Genomic DNA, 14,829 nt, shown 5'->3' with positions numbered 1-14,829 from the left:
GTGTGTGGGATGTCATCACACAGGCGATGGGAGTGAGGGTCTCCCCTGTAGGGGAAGAGCACCAGGATAAGCACAGAAGTATGGGAAAGAAAAACATTTCAGAGAACAATAGGCGTTCTGTGCAGTAGGTACCCAATGGTGGGTAGGGGGATGCTGTGCAAGGCTTCTGGAAAGAGGAAGAAAGTTAGCCATAGGGGGACTCACATGGGGCCAAGCCAGGTGTTGTGGGCCCTGAAGCTCATACAGTTGGGAAGGTAGGGGTGGGGGGGCTGGCATATGAATATATTATCCGGGCTAAAAAGTGAGAAGCCCAGAAGCAGGAACCTCATTGCATTCACATGACCCCACTTCTGTGCTCTCCCTGGGTGCCATGGGCGGTGAGCAGATACTGAAGGATCTGAGGAAGGAAGGAAATAGTCACATCTACATTTGAGAAAAAAAGGGCAATCGTGCAGACCCATCAATTCTCATCAGTCAAACCAAAGGTGCTCTTGTCACTGGGGACAGGTGGGTTCTCAGAATGAGCAGCTAAAACTCCAAAATACTCCTGGCTTCCAGGAACAACTGTTTCACTTATGGCTGAGCAGGAGTGAAAGAGCAGCCCCGTCGCCTGCCTGTTTCCTGCCCTCCCAGCGGCAGGGACAGCGCTCCTGCTCCCACAGTATGTCCTGGAACAAAAAATGCCCATTTGGCAGTGCCGCGGGCCCATGTCCTGTGCAGACACTGCCCGACGCGTCCTCCAGACAGCTGGTGACCCTGCAGACTGCCACTGTCAGCCAGCCACGACGGTGGGCCTGGACAGCAATGAATTCGGGTTTCATCTAACTCTGACTCTGTAATTTCCTCTTTGCTCATTCTTTCTTTCCTCAGGGCTGTGAGAGGTATGAATTGGACTGCATGCCGTTCCATGCCATGTTGAGGCGCTAAAAGAGGCATGAAGCTGCTAGACTATTGGACTGACACTGCCAACAAATGTATCTGATGAAGGGCTGGAACTCCAGCCTCCTCCACCAACTGAGTGGGGTGAGCTAAACTGCGCCAGCTCCCACCCTGGGCCTCAGTGTCCCTGGCACAGTGGGGTGGATGGATGGCAGGGCCCCACCTGGGACCATGGGTGAGGATTAGCCCATAAAACTTGCCATAAATTTCCCTACATTTATAAAGTGCTATTAAAGTAATGACTATAGATTATGATCAGAATTGAAGGACGAACATATGCCCATTTGGGCCCTCCCAGAACCTACTCCCTGGCCCAGAGAGCCTGGGAGAAGACATGGCTACCCTTGACTTGAACAAGTTACAACTGCTTCCCCATGGAGAGAAGCCAGGCAGGGCACCCTGCAAGGGGACTGAGTGATCATCAGCTTTTCCAGGCACTTTCTGGCTGGGATTTTAATCCTAAACCTCACAAGACGTTACATCCTTTAATTACCAATCCAGGCGCTTCTCTGCCTTCTCCACAACATTCCACCAGGTTTTGAATGCCTGCGATGTCTTGTTATACCACATCGATAAATGCATAGTAAAGAGAGAGAGCTAGGTATTTTTCTAGATTATTTCAAAGAAGGAAAAAACGTGGCAGCCTTAAGGAAGCAATTGGGCAGAACTTACGTCCTATCTTCAGAGCACGTGATAATCACTTCATTCCACTTTGCAAGTGTGAAGTCACCCTGAGGAGAAAATGGTTCTGCAGGGAGGTTTATGAACTCCTCTTTTCTTTCAATAGTCTCAATAACAACACTGTTTCTAACGTGCCAAATTAGGCTTTATCTCTTTACCATAATTCATAAAATAAAATAAACCAACCCTGCAAGATAACTTTTTAAAATAAAAAAATTGATGTAGAAAGTATTTTGACCAGTCCTAGAAAGGAGAACTGGGCATAACATCTACGCCTCCCTGGAAAACTTTTTCTGTTTGCAAAACTATATTTCAAATGATAGAATGGTCATGGTACAAAAACATTTATTTAAATTAAATATTTTAGACAGATCAATACCTACAACCGTTCCAAAGCATGTGTAGTTCTTACAAAAAAAAAAAAAAGGAACAGTTTAGCTTAATGTCTGTGGTAATGGTTTACAAGATTATTAATACACATTCTGGACTGCACCATACTGTCAATGATTTACTATTTATTACCAAATGTCATATACAGCAATAGCATAAAGATTAATTATATCTTATAAGTAATTTTATAGTAGGACCTTGGAAGAAAAAACAAGGATCTCTCAACAATATAAAATATAAGCTAAAAATAGGAGAATATATAAAACACTTACATATTTCATACAGACAATAATACACTGTAATTAAAAGACAAACAACTGTCCTTTCCCTCATTGCTAGATATGTTCCTTTAAAGGAGGTGTGAGAGAGGGATGCAAATGTTTGGGGGATGGGGTCAGGGCTCAGAAACATTTTCTGAATCACAGTGCCTTTCTGTTCTTTGGGAAGTCAGTCTAGTGAAGGGGAAGTTGTTTTGAAGTGTTAGCTGAAGATGTTCCCAAGAACCAGCTGTCTGGCGAGGAGAGTGAGTTCCCATCTCAGCCATGGGAATCATGTTTAGGATTTTTAAGCCAGGGGACCTTTGAATCCATGGGCAACTCAGGGGTGGAGGAAGAACAGAGAAGAAGAGAAAAAGAAACCCCGGGAAAGGAAAAAGGGGAGAAGGAAGCTTTTTTTGCGCCTGCAGAGGGGAGAGTACGTGGAAACTTTGCTCAAGAAATGAACACATTTAGATTGGAGGTAAGTGATGTTGCTGTGTAGAAATTCTTTTTAGGTTCCCTGCTCTTTGGGTCATTCGGAACAGGGAGTTGACAAGGCATTGCCAATATCAACAAAAGTATCTGGTTTAGGCTGCACAGACATGCGTTTAAGGGTGTGCACGAAGTTGTGTGTGTTGTGTGTGTCCCACATACACTGACTGCATATATCCAGGCTGTGTATATTCTCTCGAAATGTGTGTGATTAAAAAAAAATATATCTTAAAAAATAGGTTTAAAAACCAGTGGCTTGAATTCAATCTCATTTTCAGTGATGCAGTCAACCCTAGTGGTTAATTTCCCAAATCAAGACGAATGCTGTTTCTCAACTGGAAGAGTCCTTTTGAAAGACCATGATCATTTTGGAGGCAGTGCAGAAAGGCGTGTGTTCTAGGGCTGCGCACACAGAATTATCACTAGGTTGGACGTTAATGAACTTACTAAGACAAACTTTGTTTCCCTTTTAATTAGCCTTGAAAGAATCCTGGATCAGAAAACCCTGGAGCAGAAGGGTTTGTCCCCTTAGGTGTCAAGTCTGTCCCCCACTTTACAGATTGGGGAGGGGCTGGAAGGGGAAGAGAGCCGAGTGGGTTTCCACCAGCCCTCCAAGGCAGAACTGGGACCGGATCCTCTGGATCCCAGCCCTTTCCTCACCTGGAGCACCCAATGATCAGGACGGCTGCACCCCATCGGTCTGGGTCAGAAGCTGGAGAGGTGTGAATGCCGCTGAGATTGTCACACAGTTGTTTCCGTGTGGGGTACCGGGAGAAGTAAATGAAAATCTACCGGTTAACCATCTTTCGGCAACTACCTTGCCTTATTCCCAGGGCGTAGCCAATGAGAACCCATTTGAAGGAATATACTAAAAATGTAGGCGGCAGGGAGTGAAGGGACACTCCGATCCGATCGGCAGAGCCCCGTTCTGCCCCGCGGACAGTTCAGACCTGCACACCCCGGGCGGTCGGAGGAAAGCCGGTAGCACTACGCGGTCGCCTCTGCTCAGCGCGCGGGCCGGAGAGGGCTGCGGCGAGGCAGGGCTGGGCTGGGCTGGCTGCCTCGGACTCTATGATACGCTGTAGCTGTTGTAGTACGTGGCCGTGGCATCAGCCAGCACGGAGATAAGGCTGGTCTCTGTGGGGCCTGTTGATGTCACCTGGGAGACCGGGACATGCCCACTGAGGGCCACAGCCCCTGCAGCAGAGTCTGGGTGGCCAGGAGTGTTCAAATACTGGTCGAACTCATTGCGATCCATGTCCCCCAGGAGTTCCACCTGGCTCAGCTGATCCAGGGCATCAAAGCCGGGGTGCTCGGGAGGGGGGGAAAGCTGGCCCAGGTGGGCGTGGAGGTTGGAGTGGAGAGGGGGGTAGGTGGCAGGGGAGTAATAGGCAGGAGACGGGGGACAGGCAGGTACAGTGGACATCATAGAGACGCCCGGGGACTGGCCCAGGGCCAGGGAGCCCAGGGGGTGGCCGCAGTGGAGGTGGCTGGAGGCGTACTCCGGTGAGTAAGTGGGCCCCGGCAAGTGGGGGATGCGGCGGGAGTGCGCATGCTCCTCCTGGCAAGGGGAGGAGAAGAAGGTCTGCTCCGGCTCCAGCACGTCTAGGGGCGACATTTCCGGGGGCGTGGGCAGCCCGTACGGGTAAGTGTCCACGCTGCCCGGGGTGCCGCCGCCGCCAGTCGGCCCCTCGTGGTAGCAGCCCCGCAGGCTGGGCAGGGCGGAGCCCGGGGAGTACTCACCCCTGTCCTCCTTCTCCCCCAGCGCCCCGCGGCCGCTGCCCCGCTTCTCGGGCAGAGCGTTCTGGTCTCGGGAGAGGGAGTTCAGGAGGAAGCCCGGGTCCACGCGCTTGCAGAGGCGCTTGGCCTGCTTCTTCCTGCGAGGGCGGTACTTGTAGTTGGGGTAGTCCTGCATGTGCTGCAGGCGCAGCCGCTCCGCCTCGTCCACGTAGGGCCTCTTCTGGGACAGCGTCAGCGCCTTCCACGACTTTCCTGCTCACACAAGTCAGAGAAGGCCACTTTCAGCATCTGAGCGGCTTGGGGGGGCTGCTGCACCTGTCTCAGACGCTCGTGCCTCCCAGCGTCCACACTCGCACGTGCCGTCCGCCTCCGTCTTCCATCCCGCATCCCACCCGCGGTTTCCCCCCTCTCCACAAAGGCCACAAAGGGCACCGCACTCTTCGCACCCCCGCTCCTAGCCCAGACTCCGGCACTGCGAGGCCAAATCAATCTCTCCCGCTTGCATCCTGAAAAACCAGTACCGCCAACTACGCACATGGTCACTTCACCTCTCCTCTAAAAGCCGCTAGAAAACGCAAACGTATAAATAATGCGGGATTCACAGTGAAAGGCCCACCAGACCCAATGTCAGACACACGATAAAAATATATAACGACCACATTGATCTGGGCTCTTTTTTTACACTATGTGGACCAAGCCTAAGCATTTGTGCGTTTTAATGAAAACTCTGCCTTTGCTGATTATCGCTCTCTCAGGAAGTGATGCTATATTTATTTATGGCATAAATCCCACAGGCCTTCTTGTGAGGGAACTCAGGCTCAGTCCATCACTTCACAGGTGTAAATAAATTACAGGATCTCACTTAGGGGACAGTTATCCCTCACATCTGAGGGTGAGTTAGGACCCTACCATGTGAAGCCCATTGCCAGAATGCTAGCCTCTGCCGGCAGCATGCACAGGCACACGCGCACACACAGTGCATGGACACACATGCGTGCACACGAACACAGGTGCACAAGCACGCACACACTCATGATAAGTCTTCCTGCTCTCTACCTAATTAGTACCCTTCGACTGTGTCAGGGGGTTAATTGCTCAGTCATTGACTCTTCTTCTTCTTCTTCTTCTTCTTCTTCTTCTTCTTCTTCTTCAAGATTTTATTTGTCAGAGAGAGAGAGAGCACAAGCAGGTGGAGCAGCAGGCAAAGGTAGAAGCAGTCTCCCTGCTGAGCAAGGAACTGGATCCCAGGACCAGGGGATCATGACCTGAGCAGAAGGCAGACGCTTAACCAACTGAGCCACCCAGGCGTCCCATCATTGACTCTTCTTATAGAAGCAAATTCGTTGACTTCCCTGGGTCTCTATTTTCCTCACTATAAAATGTGCCGTGATACTATCCAGTTCAAACTCTCTCTTTAAGAATCATCTCAGGCTTGTAGCCCACTGGTGCTAAAGTGCTGGTTTCACTTGGATTCTCTATTCATCCTTACTCCTTTCTGTGTTGTTTTGTAAATTGCTTTAGCTTCTCTCTCTCATCTGTCAGTCCATTCATTGCACATCTCTCTGGCTGCTGGTTTTCTGAAGGTCATTTCTGGACCTCCCCAGGTGGACTGGGGATTCTGCAACTTTGGATTCTGCACACACACACACCCGACTCTAATGTATCCTGAAGTTTGAGACCTACTAGCTTGGAGGGAGTACCCCCATCCCCAGGCCCTGTAAGGAAAGGGGCCATATGTCCCACCCAGAACCCTCGGCACAGGGCCCAGTACAGAGCTGCGTGTCCTGCCGCCTTGGTACCCGCACTGGCAGACTCCGCATGCCTGGCCCTCAAAGGGCACTGGAGGAGGCAATTATTAAAGGGCGCTCTACCATTGGGATGAAAGTTTATAAGGATTGTGACAGAGTCATCAATTAATATAATTAGCTGTCACTTAAAAGGGCAACTCGAAAGGTGTCAGGACCTCTGGGTTTGGGGTTGGTCAGCAGTTCCCAGCCTGTGGCTGAGACTGCAAAGTTGTTGCAAGAGGCCCAAGATCCAGGCACACCCTGCACCCCGTCTGTGGACTGAATATAAAACGTGACTCTAGCTTCTAAGTGTACACGCATGTCATATTATTAATAAAATAATCATTTTAGATGCCATTAAATGTATAACTGTCTTTATGTGCCTTCTTATTCATAGTGTCCTAAAAATAGTAGTGCTACTAAGTGAAGGTTTTAATGTTGAAGCTTGGAAAGCTTATTGGCAAAAAAGTCGGGGACTCTTTCCTAGGTCAGAAAAGAAAGGGCTGGGCAAGAGCATGGAGTGAATCATTCTGTTGCCCCCCTATTAACAGGTGTAGAAAGTCCATATTTTTAAAAGCCCCTTGCCCAGGGCCAGGGGCTGTGTGGTTAAGCAGGAAGGAATCAGTGTCTTTCCCGCAAAATGAATTATAACCTCTGGAAGCCTAAGGGCAAATCTCCAGCAGAGATCAGTTCACAAGAGGCATTATTTGTCAGGTAGGACCTTTCACCTGCCTGTCCCCTGGGAGCAGGGAGCCTCAGTCCTGCAAGGCTCCCCAGCCTGAGCTCCTCTCCCACCTCTGGCCTGGGCCCGAAAGGGAAACCTCACTGGATCCTGGTCACAGGAGCTGCGTTTGAACAAACGGCACAGTGCCTGGGCCCACCAAAAAAAAAAAAAAAAAAAAAATGTTGAGGGGGACACCTGTGTGGCTCAGTCGTTAAGTGTTTGCCTTCAGCTCAGGTCATGATCCCCGGGGGCTGGGATCGCCGAGTTGGGCTCCCTTCTCAGTGGGAAGCCTGCTTCTCCTTCTCCCACTCCCCTTGCTAGTGTCTCTTGCTGTCTCTCTCACCCTCTGTCAAATAAATAAATAAAATCTTTTAAAAAAATGTTGAGGGACCCACAAAAAAAAGTGTTTTCATTCTTTAAAAACCTGAAGAAAAAAATGAACTTTTAGGTAAATGCTTTACTGTTGTATATATTAATATATTTGTCTTCATGCCCACGCGGTATGAAATATAATTTTAAATAGTTTTTATGTAGAAAGAGGCTTACTAAGACAACTGACCCACCAGTGTGTCCTGGGCATATCTACCCAGGGGACTGGGCCATGGGTAGGAGACTTTTTGAAACCAGCAGCTTTGAAAAAGGGCATCTACAGGGCAGGAGGGACCCTCTCTGCAGGCCTGTAGGTTTCGCCAGGTGGTTGGGTGACAGCCCTCACTCCAGGGTTTGGAGCTTTGGTGGGAAAAGGAAGAAGACTCAGTTGGGGGGGGTGTGGATGGGGAGGGTTAGGACAGCCTCGGGTGGCCACATACTTTCCCTTGTCCCACTGTGCCTACAAAGGTTTCCACAATTTAAAATGAATAAAACCTCGGTGGAAGGGCAAAAGGGTTAGGAGTAGAGTGGTGTTGAAAGTAGTCAGCTCCAGACGTGGGAAAGAAGAAACCCGGACGAAAACCCAACTCGAACTCTAAATTTTCCGACGTGCCCTAAATCCCTTCTCTGGGCTCCTCCCATCTGGTTTGTCCCGGTCCCTAGGCCCTTTGCCCCTGCTGGGAGCGCGCAGCAGCACTCGGAAAGTGGCAGGATCCAGGACAGACCTCAGTGGCAGTCCTGAGCATCCCAATCACAGTACCTCCGCTCCTGCGATTGAGAAATACATTATCGAATCGAGTCTATTTGCGTACTTCCTGCTGTAGGTGTAATAATTAAGTTAAAGAAGGGATGTGTTCCCGCAAGGTTTCCCTTGACGAATATTCGTTAATAATAGTTACAACCTCCTTCTGTGATTGTGCCAGTGGGAAAGTTCAGGGAATGGAGGGTTTCCCGCTTCGGTATTCCTAGCAAACACCGGTTCCACCCAGCCTCTGCGTTTCCGTCCTGACCTGTGTGCGTGCAGGTCCCGGTCGCCAGGCGACAGGGGCCAGGCCCGTGTCGGCCCCGCCTGTCCCCTGGGACCCCAAACTCCGCTCCTGTTCCCGCGAGTGGGTTTCCTGGCCCACCCCAGAGGGCCGCATGGTTTCGCTTTGGGCCTCGTCGAGGTGTCCCTGCTCTGAATCCCGGTCACTGCGCGCATACCCACGCTCGCACAGATGCCCAGCCTCGCGAGCGCCAGCGCTCCCCAAGCCTACCCACACGCCAGGTCGTCCCCAGGCTCCGCGCTCTCGCAGGACCCCTACCCAGCCCCCAGCCGCGAGCCCCGGGGACCCGCCTCTGCCCGCGCCCCCGGCCCGCCGACCTCCCCGGACGCCACGCCCGCCCTCCAGCTTACTCACCCAGCATCTTGCTGAGCTCGGCGTTGTGTAGGTCCGGGTTCTGCACCGCCAGACGTTTCCTCTCGTCCTTGGCCCACACCATGAAGGCATTCATGGGCCGCCGGATACGGCTTTCCGAGCCCTTGTCCCCCGGCGGGCGGGGGGCGGCCGGCGGCGACAGCCCATCCGACAGCTCGGCTTCCAGGGCCGGGCAGTCGAGCCCCTCGGGCCACGGGTAAGCTCCCAACAGCGAGGCCATGGCCGCACGGGGGTCCCCTCGCTTCGCCTCGCAGGGCAGGCGCTGACCTGGCCCTCGCACGGGTCGGGCGTCCAACTTGGCTGGCAGCCGCGGCCCGTCCCTTTATTTATCAGCTTCGGGCGGCCGCGTCCTCCAATGACTCTCGAAGGCGGCGCGGCCCCTCCCCCCGTCTCCGCGCTGGCCCACTCCCTGCGTCCTGGGCCACCGCGTCCCCGCTCCGACCCGCCAGGAGGGGGAGAGGGGAGGGAGGGCCACTTCCCCGCGCCCGCCCCGGCCCGCCCCTCTGCCTTCCGAGTCCCTCCCGGGAATCCGCGCCTGGCCGCCTCCCGTCCTGCCCGCTCTGGGTGCAGGTGTCGCAGAGCTGGGAGGCGGGCGCCGCCCGCAGTCACCTCGCCCTGGAGCGGGAGCCAGACTCCAGTGCCCTGTCCCGACTGGCCGTGGCCTCTCCCACCCACACTCCAACTCCTCCCGCGGCTGGAATCCCATGAAGAACCTAAGTCAGACAGGTTTCGCTAGCCTGGCAGCGCGCTAGCGACATTGACCATGAATCCCCCCAGAGCGGCCTGTGAACCGTTCTGAAGAGAACATTCCTACTCTTCTAAAATGACCCGGGCTTCAACAACCTCACTCCCAGTCAACTTTGGCGGCCAGAGACTGGCAAGGACTAGGGATGCACCCCGCATGGAGTTCTAGGCAGTGCTCACCGAGCCCCCACTCCCCAACCCCACTACCCCTGGAGTCCCAGGCTGTCTTGAGGGCTTGTCTGCTTCTCAGTTTTCCTTTATTTACTCTGCCACCTGATTTCTGTCCCCAACACCCTTCTCTCCACACCACGCTTGTCTCAGAGGTCCGCAGGGTCTCCAGCACCTCGGTCTATATCTTCTCTCAGGAAATTTCCTTCTGGTTGTATATTCTCTTGTCTCCGCCAGGCTCGACCGGCCCCTCGGAATGGAGTTGCTCCGGCCCTCCCCTCCGCGTTCCCCTATGGTTTTCCCACTCCCCAGGTTAGATGGCGGCAGATTCAGGGCCTGCGCTCAACTCGGAGGGCTAAGGGCTGGGAGCTGACGGCAGTCTCTCAAGATGCCAGCCCTCTGCCCTGGAGGACAGCTCACTCGATCCCCTGCTTCATGTGAGTAGGGCTGTCCTCCTGGCTTTTACTGCAACACCCGCACACAGTAGGCACTCAGGAACTGCCGAATAAGTGGATGAATAAGTGAGTGAGTAAATAAGGCTTAGACACAGCCTACTGCATAAAACACGGCAATCATAAGGCTTGATTAGATCCTGGAATTCAATCTACAAATATTTACTGGGTGCTATCCCTGTTCAGGGCTTAGTAGAGGTGACCCTGAAAGGAGGTAGCATTTTCGTGGGAGGACCCTGGGGTCTGGAGTCAGGACCTGTCTTCAGTGTTTGGTTACTGAATGCGTGACTCTGGCAAGTCAGGTATCTCTCTAGGCCTTTTTTCCTAAACCTAAAAGGAGGACAATGGTAAGACTCAATTTATCTCACAGGGCTGCTGTGAAGATTTGGTGAGATAATATATGTGAAAGCTTAAACTCTGTATGATGCTTGATGTTAACACAACTCTAGATGTAAAGCCCTGTAAATTCTAAGACCAAATTTCAACTTCCTAGGGTGCACTGAATTAGTAAGTGCCTTGTTTGCAACATGTGCTCCAGGACATGCCCTATGGACCCCAAGCAAGTGGATGGAGAAATGCAACTTCTCTGTTTTTAAGTTCCAATTTTAACCTATAGAGTCCCGGATAATTTTCATACCAGAATGGGCTTTATGCATAAAATAGATTGCTTAGTTTTCCTCTCTTTTCCTGGCAGGATCCAGCAGCAGCACCCTAGGCCCATGCGATCCACACGCTACCCTCACAGTCCAGAGCTGATCAGCAAAGGGAGCTTGGCGCGGTGCTGGCTGCAAAGTGGGTGTCCCGCAGCCTGGAGAGCATCCTGAAACGCGAGGTGGAGCAGCGGGGCAGGCTGGCACGAGGGACCGAGCGGGGAGAAGGGAGGTGCAGAGGGAATGTGTTCACGGTCTAGGACATCCCTACCCCGGGAAGCTTAAGCCATTTCCCGTGTTGGACCCCTCTGCCAAAAATTCCTCAAGAAAAATCCCCAGGCCGGGATACTCTAGGAACGGCGGGGCGCTAGAGCCTCGCCAGGCCGCGGGAGGGCACCTCGTTGGGGTAAGGGGGGAAGGAGAAGGGATCTCAACCGGGGGTTCGGTAGGGGATCGTGCACTGCAGCCTTGTGGACCCCTGGAAGAGCTCGGCTGCGACCCTTTCTAAGCTCACCGCTGCTGCAGGGCACAGAGAGTGCTCGGCGGCGCGGAAGGTCTCTAGGGGACAGCGCCCCCTTGCCGGCCGCGGACGTTCCCACTCTAGACCCCAGCCTCCGGCGCCCTGCCCCGCAGCTCGCGAGCAGAGAGCGCACGCGATGGGGCACCAGGCACCAGGGTAGGAAGAGGCGCGGGACCCGGGTAGCGCAGAGCGGTCAAGTTGGATCCCAGAGATCTTTGGCAAAGTTGGAGAAAACAGCGGGGGCGGGCGCAGAGAGAATACAAGTTGTGATTGTTGTTTCCAATCGTTTAATTTCTTGCATTTCGTCTGGAGAGAGTGCACAAGACTGAGTCGTCCAGGACCTGGGCATTAAGGGCCACATGGCTAGCATGGGCGCTGCGCTCAGCGTTTGAGCGATCTGCTCAGGGAACTTGGGCTCTTTTGCTCGCTCCGTTTCTTCACTTCTTAATTTGCACCCGTGCATTGATTTACCTGGGCAACTTGACGCGAACGTGTCCTGCTGCGGGCGGGCTGTGCAAAGGGATGCGGGTCCCTGTGACCCCTCTGCCTCTCTGGTCACTACGACCTTCAGTGCTTCGGAACTCCGTGTAGACCTCAAGCGTCCTCAAAGCCCGGGACTCGGAGGGCTGAGCAGGAGGGCCGAGGCTGGCGACCCCCCCTCCCCCGCGCAACAGCCCCTACACTTGCTTGGGACCGCGCTGGGCCCAGGACTACAGCCAGTTGTAGTCGAGGTTCCGCGGGGTGAATCCGCAAGCAAAGGTACCACGAAGTCTCGAGTAGGGGCAATGGAGTGGGGTCCGCAGCGGGATGGGATGGTGCTCTGGCAGACACCCAAGTCCAGAGCTCGAGCAGCGGTCTGTGTGTGACGCCTCAGGGACACAGTGGACACCGCGCGAGTACCACGCAGCTGATCTGTCTGCACACAGACTCGAACGAGCCTTACTGTCCCGTGTGTATTGCGTGAACTGAACTCTCTATTCCCTCAAATGACTTTTGCTTCCTTTCCTTCCTTTTCTTTTTCCTTTCCTCCTTCCTTATTTCCCTGCTTCCCTCCCTCCCTCTATCCCCTTCTTTCTCCTCTCCTCCCCACTTTCCCCCCTCTCTCTGCTGTCTCCATGTTTTTCTTCAGCTCTGTAGTTGAACATCGGTTTCCAGGAACACTGGACTGGAAGTCTGAAACCCCCAATGTAAATTGCTGCAACCTGCTAGCAGTGTCATTTACTTGATCTCAGCCTCGGTTTCTTCATCTGTAAAATGGCGACAAAATCAGGATGACTGATAGAGTAGTTGTGAAATCACCTCCTATACTTTAAAGAATTGTGAAATGTTACAATGAATGGAAGACATTTTAAATAAAATTAATAGGTTTGGGTCTTCAAAACATTCCCTCTCGAGGAGTTTTCCTTATTCTGTTCCAAGCCTAAGAATTTTGGTGACTAAAGGAGAAGGGGAAGGAAGGGAGTCAGGTGCACATTCCCTGCTCTGACTGGCAGCAGAGCTCAGCATCTGGACCAAGCATAGCACTGGGCTGGTGGAGACACAGCTTCGGGTTTTGACCTCTGCAATGGTTTTGTGTATGTGTTTGCTGGTACATTTCACCCCTCACACCAGGCGGGAGGTTGAAATGGTCATCACCACCATCATCTTTGCTCACACTAATTTATGTACTCGATTGACAGTCTTTGTAAAGGTCATTTGCTGACTCATCTGGGCCTCTACACAAACTGTCTTCGAAGCAGGCAGCCCCAGTGGTGTTATTAAGCCCTTTTCCCGATGACACAGGTGAGGCTGTAGCTTGCAAGGGGCAGAGCAGAGACGTGAACACACGTCCCTTTTCTTCGTGCCTCTGTTCCCTGGTTGCAGGGTTCCGCAGGTCGGCTTCTAGCTTCCCACCCTCAGCAGAGCCCCAGGCTGGAGAGAAGGGCTTCTAACCAGCTGCTGTGTCTCCCGCTGTCCTCGTACCCTCTCCATTCTGGTCCCTCCAAGTTCCACCAGACCTTTCCTCATCCAAAAGGTGTTGGAAGTTCAAGGAAATGTGAAAAGCAAAGAGCAAACCCAGTTGGCCACGGGTGAGGTGTATGCTGGAGAGCCAGGAAACCTGCCCAGGCCTGCCAGCTGCCCCTCCCCCGACTCCTCACGGCTGGTCCAGCAATAAGAAACCCTGACTTCCCTCTAAGAAGCTGTACTCAGAGTTGCTCTTTTCTAACCCAGAGGAATCTCTTCATAGTCATTTAGGAGAAATTCATTAAGGTCCCTAATTTAGAATCATTCGGGTCGGTGGGATTAAATCACACAGGGTGGATTTAAGATGTACCTGTAGGCTTACCTGAGTGGCCTGGAAGTAGGCGGAGCACAAGGAAACCCGGACAGGGCATCACTGTGTCTGAGGTTTAGCTGCTTTTCTACAGGGGACTAGGGGAAGCGGAATGGGGTTTCCAAACTGCATTGTTCCTGAATGTGGGTAGTGTAGACCTCCTGCCAATATCAAAACCCCTTCATAAGGACTTAATATTAACAAAACACTGGGGTACAGAAGCCCAAATTTTCTTGGGATGGCCCAGACTAGACTTCCCACGCACAACAGAATCCCCCCTCTACATAAAAGTCCTCATCTCTGATTAATCGTGTCTCGCAACCAAGGTGGGAAGAACCCTGACTTGAAGCCAGAAGACGTTAAGTCCAGTCCCATCGGCTACTACTGGCTGCACACATTTGAGCCAGTCACCTAACCAATGCACAGGATGGAGAGTCACGTGAGGCCCGGTGAGCTGAGGGGCTTGCCCGTGTTGTGTGCATTCTCCAGGGCAAGGCAGAGGGAAGCCAGTGCACATTCTGGGATCTGTGTTTGCTTCTCCCTAGCACTGAGGACTGGGAGAGTTCCAAGCCAAGAACACACCTTTCCTACATTAATTTTCTCGTACTCCACTCTGAACAATGACCAGTTTTTCTTCTGTAAGGAAGTATGTATGTAGGATTATTGCACTGAAATGATCTCTACTTAATTAGTCAGAAGCTACACTTCCAGACTTTAGATGGAAAAACCGACAAATTACAAGAAAAACTAACAGTTGGTTCGAGGGGGTATGTTCCTATCTCTTTATCCTATTGCCTATTCTTTCCAAATGCCTAAGAGAAAGAAGGGAAACCTGACTAGAAGTCGTCTTTAAATAATACACAATGGAAATAGGAATAAATGGGGACGAGTCTTTTCTTAAGCTTCTCTGTACACGAGTCCGATTTCTGGGTAAATAGTGGCAGGATCATGACTGATGTTGTGAGGTGATGCTGATAGAGATCTTGTCATAGAGAACTCTGTCATCAGCCAATGATTCTTTTTTTTTAATGATTTTTTATTATATTATGTTAGTCACCATACAGTATATCCCTGGTTTCCGATGTAAAGGTCGATGATTCATTAGTTGCGTACAACACCCAGTGCACCATGCAATACGTGCCCTCCTTACTACCCATCACGGGTCTATCCCATTCCCCCACCCC

The 14,829-nt window shown here is 52.2% G+C and overlaps 1 protein-coding gene across 1 annotated transcript; it reads right to left on the bottom strand.

Moving 5' to 3' along the window:
• Positions 1–1,948: 1,948 nt before the first annotated feature.
• Positions 1,949–9,093, bottom strand: SOX7 (SRY-box transcription factor 7). The gene is made up of 2 exons (XM_026518906.4): positions 8,780–9,093; positions 1,949–4,751 (listed from the first exon to the last, which is right to left on the bottom strand). Exons 1-2 carry the CDS (start codon positions 9,015–9,017, stop codon positions 3,829–3,831), a joined length of 1,161 nt encoding a protein of 386 aa, XP_026374691.1. The 5' UTR covers positions 9,018–9,093; the 3' UTR covers positions 1,949–3,828.
• Positions 9,094–14,829: the final 5,736 nt, after the last annotated feature.

This window comes from Ursus arctos, unplaced genomic scaffold (assembly GCF_023065955.2).
Source record: "Ursus arctos isolate Adak ecotype North America unplaced genomic scaffold, UrsArc2.0 scaffold_11, whole genome shotgun sequence".
Lineage (NCBI taxonomy): Eukaryota > Metazoa > Chordata > Mammalia > Carnivora > Ursidae > Ursus > Ursus arctos.
Note: the sequence above shows the minus strand (reverse complement) of the source record. Positions and strands in the feature narration are given on the sequence as shown.